The sequence below is a fragment of the Xyrauchen texanus genome, chromosome 44 (assembly GCF_025860055.1).
Source record: "Xyrauchen texanus isolate HMW12.3.18 chromosome 44, RBS_HiC_50CHRs, whole genome shotgun sequence".
Classification (NCBI taxonomy): Eukaryota; Metazoa; Chordata; class Actinopteri; order Cypriniformes; family Catostomidae; genus Xyrauchen; species Xyrauchen texanus.
This window is the reverse complement of record NC_068319.1, coordinates 14,151,751-14,166,388: the sequence shown is the minus strand read 5'-3', so window position 1 is coordinate 14,166,388 and position 14,638 is coordinate 14,151,751. Positions and strand designations below refer to the sequence as shown.

Here is a 14,638-nt window from a genome sequence, read left to right as displayed (position 1 = left end):
AATCAGGCTAGCTTTTCAAGATGCACCTGCATCTCACGTACTTGCATAGAGTATGTTTTGCCCCTTGTAATTAAAAGAACAAATCACATTCTGTCAGTTTTCTTTGAGAACGTGGGTGCACATTAGCTGGACCAGCCTGAAAATAGTTTTTTTTTACCTTGATTTAAGCTTAAGCAGCACAATATGTGACGCAACTGCTGTCAGATTTTATTGCTGATTTAAATTATATTTGTTTAAATATAAACAAATATAATTTTTGGATTATATTATTAAATATATTTTTTGATTTTCTTCCCTTTTCTCCCCAGTTTGGAATGCCCAATTCCCAATGCACTCTAAGTCCTCGTGGTGGCATAGTCACTCGCCTCAATCTGGATGGCGGAGTCAGTTGCCTCCGCATCTGATGTTACTGCAGAGATATAGCGCGTGTGGAGGCTTCATGCTATTCTCCACGGCATCCACACACAACTCACCACGCACCCCATCGAGAGCGAGAACCACACATTATAGGAGGTTACCCCATGTGACTCTACCCTCCCTAGCAATCGGGCCACTCCTAGGAGACCTGGCTGGAGTCACTCAACACACCCTGGATTTCAACTCACAACTCCAGGGGTGGTAGTCAGCGTCAATACTCGCTGAGCTAATCAGGCTCACTTCATTTTTTTTTTTTCATAAGAATAACATTCACCAATGAGTCTTGAACAATGATTCAAGAAACTTTTAAAATATTAGTGTCAAATTAGATTTCAAGGTGACTTAGGGTGATCATATGATATAATCGAGCATCCACCAGGTGGCAGCATATACATAAAAACTGTCCAAGGATTTAATCCATAACATTGCCTGCCATTATTCATGCTAACAGTCAACACCAGCCACTGCCTCACTGAACATTCATTCTGTACTAGAACAGATAATATATAACATAAGATTCATCCTCCTGTCTTTATGTAACCCGGGGCAGTGAGTGTACAGTGTGTGATGTACCTCAGCGAGCTGGAAAAGTGCCGACTGACCACACTGCCTTCCCTCAGACCCTGATTGAGACCTACTGGAGGAGATCTGCTATAAAGGCAAAGACAACACAAAAATTATGATGGAATACCAATAAAGAGAGTGAGAGAGAGAAATAACATACACATTAATAATAAATATACCCACTGAGAGAAATGCACACAGGCATATGGGGTTTGTTTAACAGAAAACATACCGCTCATCAATGGAGGATGATTCTGGTTAAAATCACAATGCCCACACAAAAGTCAATGCCACAATGCTAGGGTGTTGTGAGTGTTACTAAGGTGTTCTGACAGGTTTGTAGCATGTTGTTAGGCAGTTGCTAGAGTGTACTAGATGGTGAAAGGAGCCCACCCCCTGGTTTCTATGATATTTAAGTCCCTAGATATGACAGGGGTCCCTCCCACAATATAAGATATGCGATTTTATCATCCGCCAGGCAAAACTTCTCTGTGATTGCAGAGAGCAGTAATACACACAAAATATGCACCAAAGTACTTATAATTAGGGGTTTATTCAAATCAATAACCTTAAAGCCCAAAGTATACTTCATTCAGACGTGAATGCAAGGCTTGTGTGTACAGGATAGGGATGTCATTAAATATCGATATAGATTATTGATGGGCAGATTATTTTGATATATTTTTGAGGCATCCAAATCTAAATATTATACGATATTTAAATTAGAAGCCTAATTTACGTTGTTTCCAATTCACTCTGTTTGACTTCTGTTTAACAGCCTGGCATAATACCGTTGGGAGACTACAAGAGGGTGATATAACAATTCCTGAAGCTGGTTGCGGTCAGGAAAGGCACAGGTATCTCTCTCTCTCACACACACTTACACCCTCACACACACAGTGCAGAAGATGGCAGTCCAAAGTTCTGAAGGTTTATGTACTACTTCAAGAATGAACTACATGATGATGATGGGTTTGCAGGTTAGTGTATGAATCTGCTGTAACTGCACAAACTGGACGATTAGAAATGGCGATGTTTATTATGCAGTTTCTCTGTATGTAGCTTAGAATAGGTCTTTCATTCAAGATGTCAAACCACAAAACAACATACTTGTAACTGAAAATACATTGTATAGGCTCTATGAAAGGCTTTCATTCATCCAGTGATGGCTAGAGTTAATAATGTTTGTACTTTGATAATGATTTGGGACGAACTTAAAGGAAAACTATACGAGATGAGCTCCGGGGCACTTCAGAATTTTGCCGCTGATTGTAGGCGACAAATGCGTACTTTTATAAAAAAATATTGTTAAGACTTTAGAACACACCATGATATATATCAATAATCATTGGGAAAATCTTCCGATTATCAATTCACGAAAACTGCAATGATTCCAAGCCTAGTATAGGATGTGTGATGCAAATTTCGTCATCAGCTGAGTGCTCGAGCACTAAATGCGTGTGCCCTGATTTTTCTAGTTGTGGGTACTCTGAAAGCGCAGACTGTGCATGCACCTGGAATTATTTGCAATAATTAGTGGGTCCACAAGGTAGCAAATCAATTTAGCCATTGCTAATTGAAGAAGCTCTAAAAGAATATTAAAAGTCACTAAACATCAGTAGACAAAGATGAATACAACAACAACAGTGAATGTGCACATGAACAGTGTGTGTGTGAGGTCAAGCGATACCTGCATTTGTATAACTCCAGTCTGAAGGACTATAATGTCCAGTCTCTCATAACATTCGTAATGCGCCTGTGTATGTGCACAAAGTCAAATAAAGTATACTTTGAAAGGCTAGCATTTCACTGTATGCAGACGCTAAGTGTTTGCGTCAAAACCAAAGTATAGTTTAGGCCAAAGAATGAGCAATAGTAAAGTAAGATGCTTGTCTTAGTAAACACGACTTCTAAGAACGGAGGTGTAATGGTTTTGTAAGTGTAATGGATATTATTAGATGCAATTCACAGCCATGTACAAACATCCTAAAATATCACATGCAGTCACATTGTTTTGTGCCAGAGATATCAGATAGAATGTGCTAGATAAACAAATTCTTCTTTACAACAAACAGTATCAGCTGATGGCTCTTTAAGTTGATGACAGTTATGAAAAATGTTGAAATTACAAACAACTGAAATTGCAGAAGTTCCAAAATGGTCAGCCCTGGAGGAAGTTTATGTCCTATTAAGGTGGCAATTGACCAGCTTAAGCAGACCTGAAAAAGTGTATGGCCATATATACTCCCTATAATTTGCTGAAGGCTTTGGTTGTTGACATTAACTGTCAAATGTTGGCTTACTGACTGAAACAAAGCGGTTTCAAGACAACACAGTTACAGCTAACAAAAGTTGAGGGATAAAAGGGTGAATCTCACGAAAACGAAGAAGATAACTTTGATAGTCATTACAGTAACGAGAATTAGTTTTTTTGTACTATCTTAGGCTACTGAAAAAGTTGGATTACTGAATTAACAGTCCAATAAATGTTAAATAAATTAAAACCAAACAAAACAGGACACTGTGTTTCCAGCTTCAGTGTAAAGGATTTAATGTACTGTTGTTGTTTTAAATCAGACTTCAAAAATTCAGGTGTAATTGGGTCTTTCCTACTATGTTTTTTTTTAGATGATTCCTGCACAGCATGAATCTAGTAGCACTGTGAGAAATGATTGCTTAGCTTGTCTCAAACAGAGATTTTAGTACAACTGTACCTCAGCCAGCTGAAACAGGGGGGATTTAACACAACTTTTGGGCAGGTCTGGTGAGCTTGGCTGAGATGGTCCAGAGGCCTGAGAAGGACACAGAACAACAAAAGAAGTGAATGACAGTTCATATACTTAAGCAAGCCTAAGCTGGTCTCTCATTCTGGTCTTGTGTGCTTTTTTAGAAGGGTTTTGGGCACTTGTCAACTGATTAGGCAGGAAGAACTTTTTAAACCAGCTAACCATCTTAGGCTGGTTTAAGCTATGTTTTTTTTACAGCTGTGTTGTCATCACGGTCTGCACCAAAAGCCCAAGTGTGGAAGCGGCATACTGGTCACCATCCCTCACCTCTACATGTGTGAGAGAGCTTGTATCCTCAGCATTTTTACTTCCCCCAGGTGGATGCACTGGACTGGAAGAAATCTGCTAAGAAGGAGCACAAATATGACCGTCAACAAAATGCAATCGGCTCATTAAGCTCAAGTCATTTAGATGTACACAGCCAACCATCCATATCTGAGATGTCTCACTGCTAAGGAGGGTTTTATGGGTATGTTGTTAAATACAGACAGGTCTTCAGGTAGTCTCACCTCAGCCAGCTGAAAAAGGGCTGATTTCCCAGTATGTTTAGCAACATCTGTGCTTCCTGTTTGGGAAGAGCTGGAGGAAATCTAAAATAAATATATAAATTACATCAGTAAAGCAGAACAAATCTTGAATCAACATCCTCTTTGAACTGACCACGGACATTGGCAACTCAACATCTCCCTCTGTTGACAACAAGATGGACAAGCCACAAGTAGATTCAATAAATGGAAAATGCTAATCAATTGAACCTGCTCTAAGCTCCACCCCCCTTGGTTACAGTTGTTAGCTCAGACAAGCTTTGCAGAATGTCCCAAAGGAATAAATGGAAGATTGCCATGAATGGCATTTTTTGGCTTCAATTTACCCCAGAGCAAATGTAGGTGTTCTTACTAATGTAACACATGCTCATTACATAACTGAATCCATAGCATGCTCTTCTCAAGAGGTTTTTAAATATTAAAACAACAAATGGGCAAATAACTTTGCATACAACTTTATTTTCAATGGAAATACATTGATAAAATGTATTTCATTGACTATTTGACATAACGAAAAATGTTACAACTGAGGATAAATATGGTTATGAATGAAATAATAAATTGTTGTCCAAATACTTCAAACAATAAATTTAAGCATATTAAATTTGTGGATAATTAATTTGTTTTTTAGATGGATTGAGAAAATAAAGTGGTTTGAGTAGATATGCAAATCGAAGGTTGTCTGATAACTAAAAGCATGTTGCAACATGACGCGATGCACCACATTGAGTGATTGCAATGTAAATAGTTCTGGTGATTATAATCCCAATGTGGCATTATTTGTGTATTAAAACGCAGTTGTACAAATTTGGTAAAAATGCAATATATGTAGGTAAATATTGCTGTTTATTACTAGGTAATGTTATATTGATGCATATTAATACAGGAATTACATATCATTCTACTTTTTATTTATTTAGTGTGGGAAAACATGCCTTGATTATTCTAACTAGATTTTTACTGCAACTACATATTTTAAACACTTTAATCATTTTGAATATGGCTACAATGACTGGTTCCTCTGACTGAACAAATTACCCTTTTAAAATATTTTAAGTCAACAGGTAGTGTATTCTGCCCCGTGCCCTCCTGTTTCCTCTACTTCCTTTCCTCAAACGGAGGTAAACAGATGATGCAATGTAATTTGTCCACAAAACATGGAGACACTGCCTTTTGTTTTGTAAAAACCTCCCATTGCTCTCTTCAGTGACAAATGCACTGCGCCAAAGGCAATTAGGATCACTTAGTGGAAGGAAAATGGAATTTACAGAGGATTAACAGGGTTGAAAGTCTGTTGAACACACACACATAAACACACACAGAAACATCCCTGAATCAAATACATGTTTGTTTTTACATCATAGAGGAGCCTTTATACCAATAACTTTGTTTCCAGAGCTATTTACAGTTACATTTATTCATTTGGCAGACGCTTTTATCCAAAGCGACTTACAAAAGAGGAAGAACATCAGAGAATCATCTTAGGGAGACAGTGGTACAAAAAGTGCCATATTACAAAGTTTCACTATCATCATAATAGTATACAAAACAGATTTAAGTGCAACAAGAAATGTAAAAAAATTTTTTATTATTTTTTTTTTTTTTTATTGACCGGTTAAGTGCTTTTGGAAAAGATGTGTTTTTAGCCGTTTTTTTGAAGATAGAGAGTGAGTTAGCTATATATTCTTATATATCCAATGGAATGATATATCCAATGTAGAGGATTTCCATTATAATGTAGGCAAAACCTCAACCAACACACACACACACACACACACACACACACACACACACACACACACAGTCACACACACAGGGTCACACACACACAGTCCAAAACTACAAAGCCTAATAACTAAAGCACTACAACTGACAAAATCGGTTCACCTCATAATGGCACACAAACCCAGTTTGGGGCCCAAAACAGTGTTAACATCCAAGTATGTTTAGTCATAACCCACTGTGGTTGCTGTATCCGTGGAGATGGGCCTGTCATAGTCTATTTACGTGTGCACTGATCATGTGCTCATTATATCAGAGGTCTGCCGTGAGTACAAAACGATGCAGATTAGTCTCAATTATATCGGGATATGAGGACACGAATCTAGACTAATAACTGTAAGCCTCATCTCGACCCCTGCTTTCAATTCCTTGTTTAACCTGACCAATTTAAACCACCTTGACTGTGGTTGCATGCATAGATTTTTTTGTGCTATAGGAAGCAAACATGGAACATCATTTAAAAAAAAGGGTTCAATTTAGATAAACAAGCCTGTTTACTCTCTGTTAACATATCTACCTCTTCAATGTACCCCTTAAAATCCCACTGTTACAAGCCAAAAAATTTATTTTAAAGGATGTGTGAATCTAAAGCAGTACTGGCAGGGCACTCACCAAATTTTTGGCTGCAGCTCAAATCCTGGATTTCAATTCAAGTATTCTGAAAATACTTTTGGGGTATTGCACATAAAATGATAGATGGAAACACCAGGATGCAAATAAAGTTTGGTGGAGTTTGGCTCACAATACACTTAACGAGTGCATAAACTATGATGGAAACACATTTACTGAAGAAATTTAAAGTAATGTGACTGAATAATTTGTTCATAACTTGACTATTCAGCAGACTAATATCATCGCATAGCATCTCAAATGTAACCGCAAATAATTTATAAAATGTTATAAAAGAGCCACAGTCGCTTCCGCAGTAACTACAACTTCCATTTCCATTACTATTTTGCACCAATTTCCCCAGAAGTGAAGATTTTGTTCTCTTGAAACATGGGATGGAAATTCATGAATTATTTTTGCGATAGCCCCTTTTTAATATTTATATTTTTAAATAAATTTATATGTTGCGTAAATTAAATTCGCAACTTTGATGGGAACTAAGGCTGGGCAATATGTCTACAAAAATATTTTTCAGCCTTTAATGATATTCAATATATATAATAAGTTTTTGCTCTGAAATGGCACAAAAGTGATTTTGTTTTAAATCAGAAGAACCATCATTTTATCCAAACAGCAATTATAGCAAAGTAGATTCAATATTTTAAAGGAACTGAATAACATTTAAAAAAAAGTAATAAAGGCATGTTTCCCCACTGCTTTCCACTAAATTAACGCTTTTATTTTGACACTTTAACTGTATATTTAACAGTTTTCAATGTTCAGCATCTGGTGAAAAGCTGTCATCTCCTCCCCCCTACTTTGCCACCTTTGTAGATTTGTATAATAACTTGTGCTAATGTTTGAAATCGCATGAATGGGTGAACATGCAGTAGCCAAATTAGTTTTTTTGTATGTCATGCCGGGGGCACCCCGGCCTGAGAGAACGAGGGAGGAATGTGACGGGGCAGAGGGCGGGGCTGGGTCGTGATTCTACACACCCGGCCCCTTATCGGGCTAATGATAAGCCTCCGAGAGGGATAAAGGCCGACTGCAGACAGTGGTGCGAGAGAGAGAATGTTTATGGGCAGCTGCCCCATGTGTGTGTCTTTTTATTTAATTAAATGTTGTTTATATTGTCATGCCGGCAGCCATATCACCCTGCAGCTCTTGCCTGGTTGCCCACTAAAGCTAAGCAGGGGTGAGCCTGGCCAGTACCTGGATGGGAGACCTCCTGGGGAAAACCAAGGTTGCTGCTGGAAGTGGTATTAGGGAGGCCAGCAGGGGGTGCCCACCCTACGGTCTGTGTGGGTCCTAATGCCCCAGTATAGTGACGGAGACACTATACTGTAAAAAGGCACCATCCTTCGGATGAGATGTTAAACCGAGGTCCTAACTCTCTGTGGTCATTAAAAATACCAGGATACTTCTCATAAAGAATAGGGGTGTAACCCCTGTGTCCTGGCCAAATTCCCCCCATTGGCCCCCATCTATCATGGCCTTGTATTAATCTTCATCCCTGAATTGGCTACATCAATCTACCATCTCCTCTCTGCCAATAGGTGGTGTCTGGCGCACTATGGCTGCCGTTGCATCATCCAGGTGGATGCTGCACACTGGTGGCGGTTGAGGAGATTCCCCCTATACTATGTAAAGGGCTTTGAGTGCCTAGAAAAGCGCTATATAAATATAATGAATTATTAATTATAATTATTATGCCTGTATAATAATAATAATATACCAAATAACTCCATCTTTGTTTCCATTAATCCCTTTACAATGTTAATTGCTCTAAAAGCAATAGAACCACTAGCCCCTGCCGATTATTCAGAAGCGCATACAGTCCATGTTTCTCCATTTTCAAATTGCAATCTTTTGCAGTTTTATAATCACATTTGACCATTTTGGTGTTATTTGAATTAATTGTTCAGCCATGAAGGATAGTGAAATTAGTGTACTTATGCACTCTTTATAAAACTTAATGGGCAAATAAAAATCATAGCAATGTTGACAATATTGCTTAATTTTATATCTTTTGCAAAATCGTTGCAAGTACAGGTGTATGCAAAAGTTTAGGCACCCCTGACAATTTCCATGATTTTCATTTATAAATAATTGGGTGTTTGGATCAGCAATTTAATTTTGATCCATCAAATAACTAAAGGACACAGTAATATTTCGGTAGTGAAATTTGGTTCATTGGATTAACAGAAAATGTGCAATATGAATTCAAAACGAAATTAGACAGGTGCATAAATTTGGGCACCCCAACAGCAATATCACATCAATATTTAGTTGAGACTCCTTTAGCAGAAATAACAGCCTCTAGACGCTTCCTATAGCCTGTAATGAGTGTCTGGATTCTGGATGAAGGTATTTTGGACCATTCCTCCTTGCAAAACATCTCCAATTCAGTTAGGTTTGATGGTTGCCGAGCATGGACAGCCCGCTTCAAATCACCCAACAGATTTTCAATGATATTCAGGTCTGTGGAATGGGATGGCCATTCCAGAACATTGTACTTGTTCCTCTGCATAAATGCCAGAGTAGATTTTGAGCAGTGTTTTGGGTCATTGACTTGTTGAAATATACAACCACGGCATAACTTCAACTTTGTGACTGATTCCTCTACATTACTCTCAAGTATCTGCTGATATTGAGTGGAATCCATGCGACCCTCAACTTTAAAAAGATTCCCAGTACCGGCACTGGCCACACAGCCCCACAGCATGATGGAACCTCCATCACATTTTACTGTGGGTAGCAAGTGTTTGTCTTGGAACACTGTGTTATTTTGCCGCCATGCATAGCGCCCAGTGTTATGACCAAATAACTCCATCTTTGTTTCATCAGTCCACAGCACCTTCTACCAAAATGAAGCTGGCTTGTCCAAATGTGCGTTTGCATACCTCAAGCGACTCTGTTTGTGGCGTGTGTGCAGAAAAGGCTTCTTCCGCATCACTTCTCCTTGTGCAAAGTGCGCTGAATTGTTGAACAGCAAGATGATGTTGTAGGTCTTTGGAGGTGGTCTGTTGGCTGTTTTTGACCGTTCTCACCATCCTTCGCCTTTGCCTCTCCGATAATTTACTTGGCCTGCCACTTATGGCCTTAACAAGAACTGTGCCTGTGGTCTTCCATTTCCTCACTATGTTCCTAACAGTGGACACTGACAGCTTAAATCTCTGCTATAGCTTTTTGTAGCCTTCCCCTAAACCATAATGTTGAACAATCTTTGTTTTCAGGTCATTTGAGAGTTGTTTTGAGGCCTCCATGTTGCCACTCTTCAGAGGACAGTGAAAGAGAACAACAACTTGCAATTGGCCACCTTAAATACCTTTTCTCATGATTGGATGCACCAGTCTATGAAGTTCAAAGCTTAATGGGCTCACCAAACCAATTGTGTGTTCCAATTAATCAGTGCTAGGTAGTTACAGGTATTCAAATCAACAAAATGAAAAGGGTGCACAAATTTATGCACCTGTCTAATTTCGCTTTTGATGCATATTGCACATTTTTTGTTAATCCAATGAACCTCATTTCTCTACCGAAATATTACTGTGTCCTTCAGTTATATGATAGATCAAAATGAAATTGCTGATCCAAACCCCCAATTATTTATAAATGAAAATCATGGAAATTGTCAGGGGTGCCTAAACTTTTGAATACGTCTGTATTTCGTGAACATCTGGTAATCGCCCAGCCCTAATGGAAACCCAGCTATTTTTGGTCAAAACAAAATGCAACAATTTGTATTTGTCCATTAAAACAAATTAAATCTACAGTTCCAATTTAACTGATTGGCTGCTTCCGAAATCCTTGGTAAACAGGTTTTCATCAGTCTGCACTGTTAACACAGTTTAGTTTTGTTAGAAGGTTTGCTAGAAAGAACTACCCACTGGATTGGAAGTTAAGAAAAAACTAGAACATGGAACAGACTTTTATCGACTGGTCAAATGTCTGGCTCTACAAGACTAGGAAATCTTTGACTCTTGCGTCTTTGGTAAAATAAAGGCTGAGCATCTTGATGTACTGTATAGATTATTATAGATCTGGGACAATAGTTCCTATTGTTCTAATAGCTGTGTTGTAGTGTTATGCATCACAATGCTGGCCATGTACCTCTCTGGCGGTCAGGGCATGTTCCCCGGCTAACAGCAGCATGCTTAGGCCTCCCATCATAGTGGGATCTATAAATAAAGCAGAGAATAAGCTGTTAAGATATGTCACGCGGTATTGTCTTTTCAATGTTAAATGCTTTTTTCTGTTGTGTACCCACCTGCTATGGCAAAGTTAAGCTGGGGGGTGCTGTCGGTTTTGGGCTGTTTTTTGGCAACGGAAGAATCTTTGCTAGGGTTGGAGGGCAGGGACCAGACTTTCTTGCGGGCATTACTCACAGAGTGGGAGGGACTCTTTACCGGCTTGTTGGTGGCAGGACACCATTTGTAACCTGGGTTAGCCTTCATGAATGCATCCTTGTACTGTACAATACAAAACACAAAATAAATATAATACATTCATACACTTCTAGAGCTATAAACATTTTGAAAAGAGTAGAAACTGGGACAATGTGAAGAATTTCATTCCAAACTTTAATTGACAGTTTAAAATGAAAGTTCTGTCATTATTCACTGATACTTTTCACCTCCACATAAGCTCGCGTCTAGCCTGTGTCTGTTTTCAGATGTAAAAAATGTCTGTCAACGCTATTAATGCCAAAACCTTTGGTTCAAGCTTTGGCATGACTGAAGGCAACATTTTATGATTCTGAACACAAATAGGGGCTAGACTTGAGTTTATTTGGAGGCCATGATTTTCAGTTCACTATGAGTTGCTGTTATATGGTAAGGGTTGCATAATGATTCTTTAAAAATGTCACATTTTGTGTTACAGCATATAACAGCATATGTACAAGCGAGTAAATAATGACAGAATTATCTTTTTTGGGTGAACAATTTCCTTCAAACTAGCCAATTAGACACATTATCTCAGATAAAATATAACATCTAACAGGGTCGTTACAATGTAATTTAAAGGCATAAAATCAGAACACCAATTTCACCCAATCTGACATCTGATCCAGCGCAGAAGCAGAGATGAGGCATTTGCTGATGTGAGAATGTGAGGGTGCAAAGGCTAATAAGCAAATGTCTACTGAAAACCCCACTCTAGAAAATGACACCCTGACCGCAATGAGAGGGAAGATATTAACCACTTCATTAAATTATAAATCTTTATGCATGCAGAGTGCTGGGTTTTAATCATATTACAGCATAGGAGATATACTCCATAATGGTCATAATATTTGCCCCATATATAGATTTATGATTAGAATTATTTTAAAACTGAAGAGTTTAGTATTTTTAAATGTTAAATTACTTTCTCCCACCTTAATATGCATTGACAACTTAAGCAATTTCTAGGTTGATTTCTTCAAACCATGGCACTATCAACACATTGTTCTTTTTGTTTGAGCATCCTGAACAGCCCTACAAAGCCCCATTGGCACAACCAATGTCTGACAAATGGAAAAAAATGTCTGGGAAACCGGTTCATATTTATTTAAATTCAGTTTGGTGACAGTAGTAGCAAACCTGCTTAGCTCCAATCTTTAATAATCTTTAATTCTTGTGTATAAAAAAAAAAAAAAAAGCTGGAGCACAGCATGCATCGCAAAGGTCAAAAACGTCTATCTAGAGCGTCTTTACATAGAAAAATAATACCAAAACGGATGCCAAAATGTGTCCTGTGTGAATGGCCCCTAAATTAAGTTAGGCTCTTACCTCCTTAGCCATGTCTGTGTATTTCTGTTTTTCTGTGGGATCCAGTACGGCCCACCAGTCGGCCAGGATCTTAGTGGCTCCCCGGTTGTCAAGTCGTGGGTGCTCCTGCCGGACCAGTGAGCGGTGCCTTTTGCAGAACAGCAGGAAGGCATTCATGGGCCGGCGAGCCCGCTGCTCAGAAGAGAATTCTTCACCATCATCTTCCACTCCACCACATTCGGTTTCTTGACTCCCACTCTCTGCACATAACACTGGCTCCTGGGGTGAAGAGAGGAAAAATGATGAAAATGATAAACACAAAAGAAACCTCGTCATTTTCAACAGCAACACTGGAGAAAGCTGCATGAAGCTAAAAATCACAGCCAAAAGCCTACTCCAGGCCTTTTCAACTATTTATCCAAACCACAACATAAGCTGGTCTTTTCTGCAGGGAACACTCAATGAACACTAGAGTAGGGTTAATGCAGAGTTAATACTGTAGTTAATCCAGTCTGTATAAAAATGTACCTTCTCCAGCTCCTCTTCATCCTCCTCATCCTCTTCCTCTGAGTAATCTGGAACTTTCTTGGCAAGCAGTGGGTGCCACTGTAAGCATTTGCGTTTGGGCCGCTTTCCACTGACCTCTCCCTCCACCGGAGGTTCTTTCCCTCCACCTCCACCCTTCATACTGCTGCTGACCCTATTAAGGGAAAGGTCAGTCAGAGGTCAACCACAGGCCCCAATACACCGTGCCTTCACAAAATATACCATACAACAAGAAGAGGGCACACAAACATGATCCACTGTAATTATATGACCTGGAAGGATATGTTGGGCAGTCTCAATCAACATTCATTTTCATTGTATCTTTTCCCCAAACAATGAAAGTGAAGGTGACTTGAAACATTCTGCCTAACATCTAATTTTGAGAGAAACAGGTTATTTATGTAAAAATATACATTTAAATAAAAAAAATAATAATAAATATGACTACATATTTACTTAAATATTAAACTTAAATATTGATCTGTTTCTGACCCACACTTATCATATCGCTTCTGTAGATATGGATTTAACCACTGGAGTCACTGGATTATTTTTATTCTGCCTTTAGGTGGTTTTTTTGACTTTTTGGTAACCATTCACTTGCATTGTAGGGACTTACAGAGCTTCTAAAAATCTTTCTTTGTTACAGCAGAATAAAGAAAGTCATACTTATCTGGGATGGCTTGAGGGTGAGTAAATAATGAGAGATAGTTTACCCTTTTGTGGGTAAACTATCCCTTTAATGTAATTTTTCCAATTCTATTTTTGGTTCAACTTTACCTTTAATATCTAACTACAAATTTTGGCATGCCAAAAGTCATTTCCAAACTTTCCTGTGGTTTACAAAATTAATCATTACACACATTAAACAATTATGATACAACCCTCTGGAATGAATATTTGAATTACTGACTTGCACAAGAGCTTGCTTTCTTTCTTAATCAATCTCTTTCTCATTCAGTGACATGATAATTGAGATATTCCAATTAGTGCTGCATAAACATTACCCTGCAAGGCATGAGTGACTTTAACTTCTTATAATAAACATGATACCAGACATGAAAGAGGCAGAATAGAAAAGAGGAAAAAAAAGACAGTAAATATAGTTTGACAGGCAACATAAAATATATATAAAAAAGGCCAGACAGCAATAATATACTTCTGATGGAGTCATAAATAAAGCAGGGAGGATCTTTAAACATCACTATCTGGAGCAAGCCGACATAAGACAATTGTACACTATTTATTCAGCATGCTTTCGAGTGCAGTGCAGTGTTCGGTGAGGGGAGGTGGACACAGGGTTCTCTGTCGATCTCAGCACTCTTGTACACTGTACAAGTGACCTTCACAAACAAACACCCTCTTTCCTCTCCAATAGGACCAGAGCACATATCTCACATACACACCCTGGAAACACCCTGGACAGGTGGCCAGTCCATCACAGGGCAGACACAGACATACACATTCACACAGTCACTATTACCTATGGGCAATTTAGTTTCCAATTCACTTAACCTGCATGTTTTTGGACTGTGGGGGAAACCGGAGCACCCAGAGGAAACCCATGCGAATATGGGGAGAACATGCAAACTCCACACAGAAAGGCCCTGTGAGAGACGGGACTTGAACCGGG

General features: G+C 38.7%; 1 protein-coding gene across 5 annotated transcripts in view; it reads right to left on the bottom strand.

Annotated features, from left to right (window-relative positions):
• LOC127636490 (HMG box transcription factor BBX-like) overlaps positions 1 to 14,638 on the bottom strand; it is a 46,646-nt gene that overhangs the window by 9,491 nt on the left and 22,517 nt on the right. For 3 of the 5 annotated variants that reach the window (XM_052116975.1, XM_052116974.1, XM_052116979.1), the window contains exons 3-10: positions 12,988 to 13,159; positions 12,481 to 12,738; positions 10,977 to 11,178; positions 10,820 to 10,887; positions 4,277 to 4,357; positions 4,035 to 4,112; positions 3,696 to 3,773; positions 991 to 1,068 (exon numbers count right to left, since the gene is read on the bottom strand). In XM_052116975.1, coding sequence (XP_051972935.1) covers positions 991 to 1,068; positions 3,696 to 3,773; positions 4,035 to 4,112; positions 4,277 to 4,357; positions 10,820 to 10,887; positions 10,977 to 11,178; positions 12,481 to 12,738; positions 12,988 to 13,146 — 1,002 coding nt within the window. In that variant the 5' untranslated portion in view covers positions 13,147 to 13,159. The remainder of the gene's footprint in view (positions 1 to 990; positions 1,069 to 3,695; positions 3,774 to 4,034; positions 4,113 to 4,276; positions 4,358 to 10,819; positions 10,888 to 10,976; positions 11,179 to 12,480; positions 12,739 to 12,987; positions 13,160 to 14,638) is intronic. The other 2 variants (XM_052116977.1, XM_052116976.1) reach the window with 2 other exon arrangements.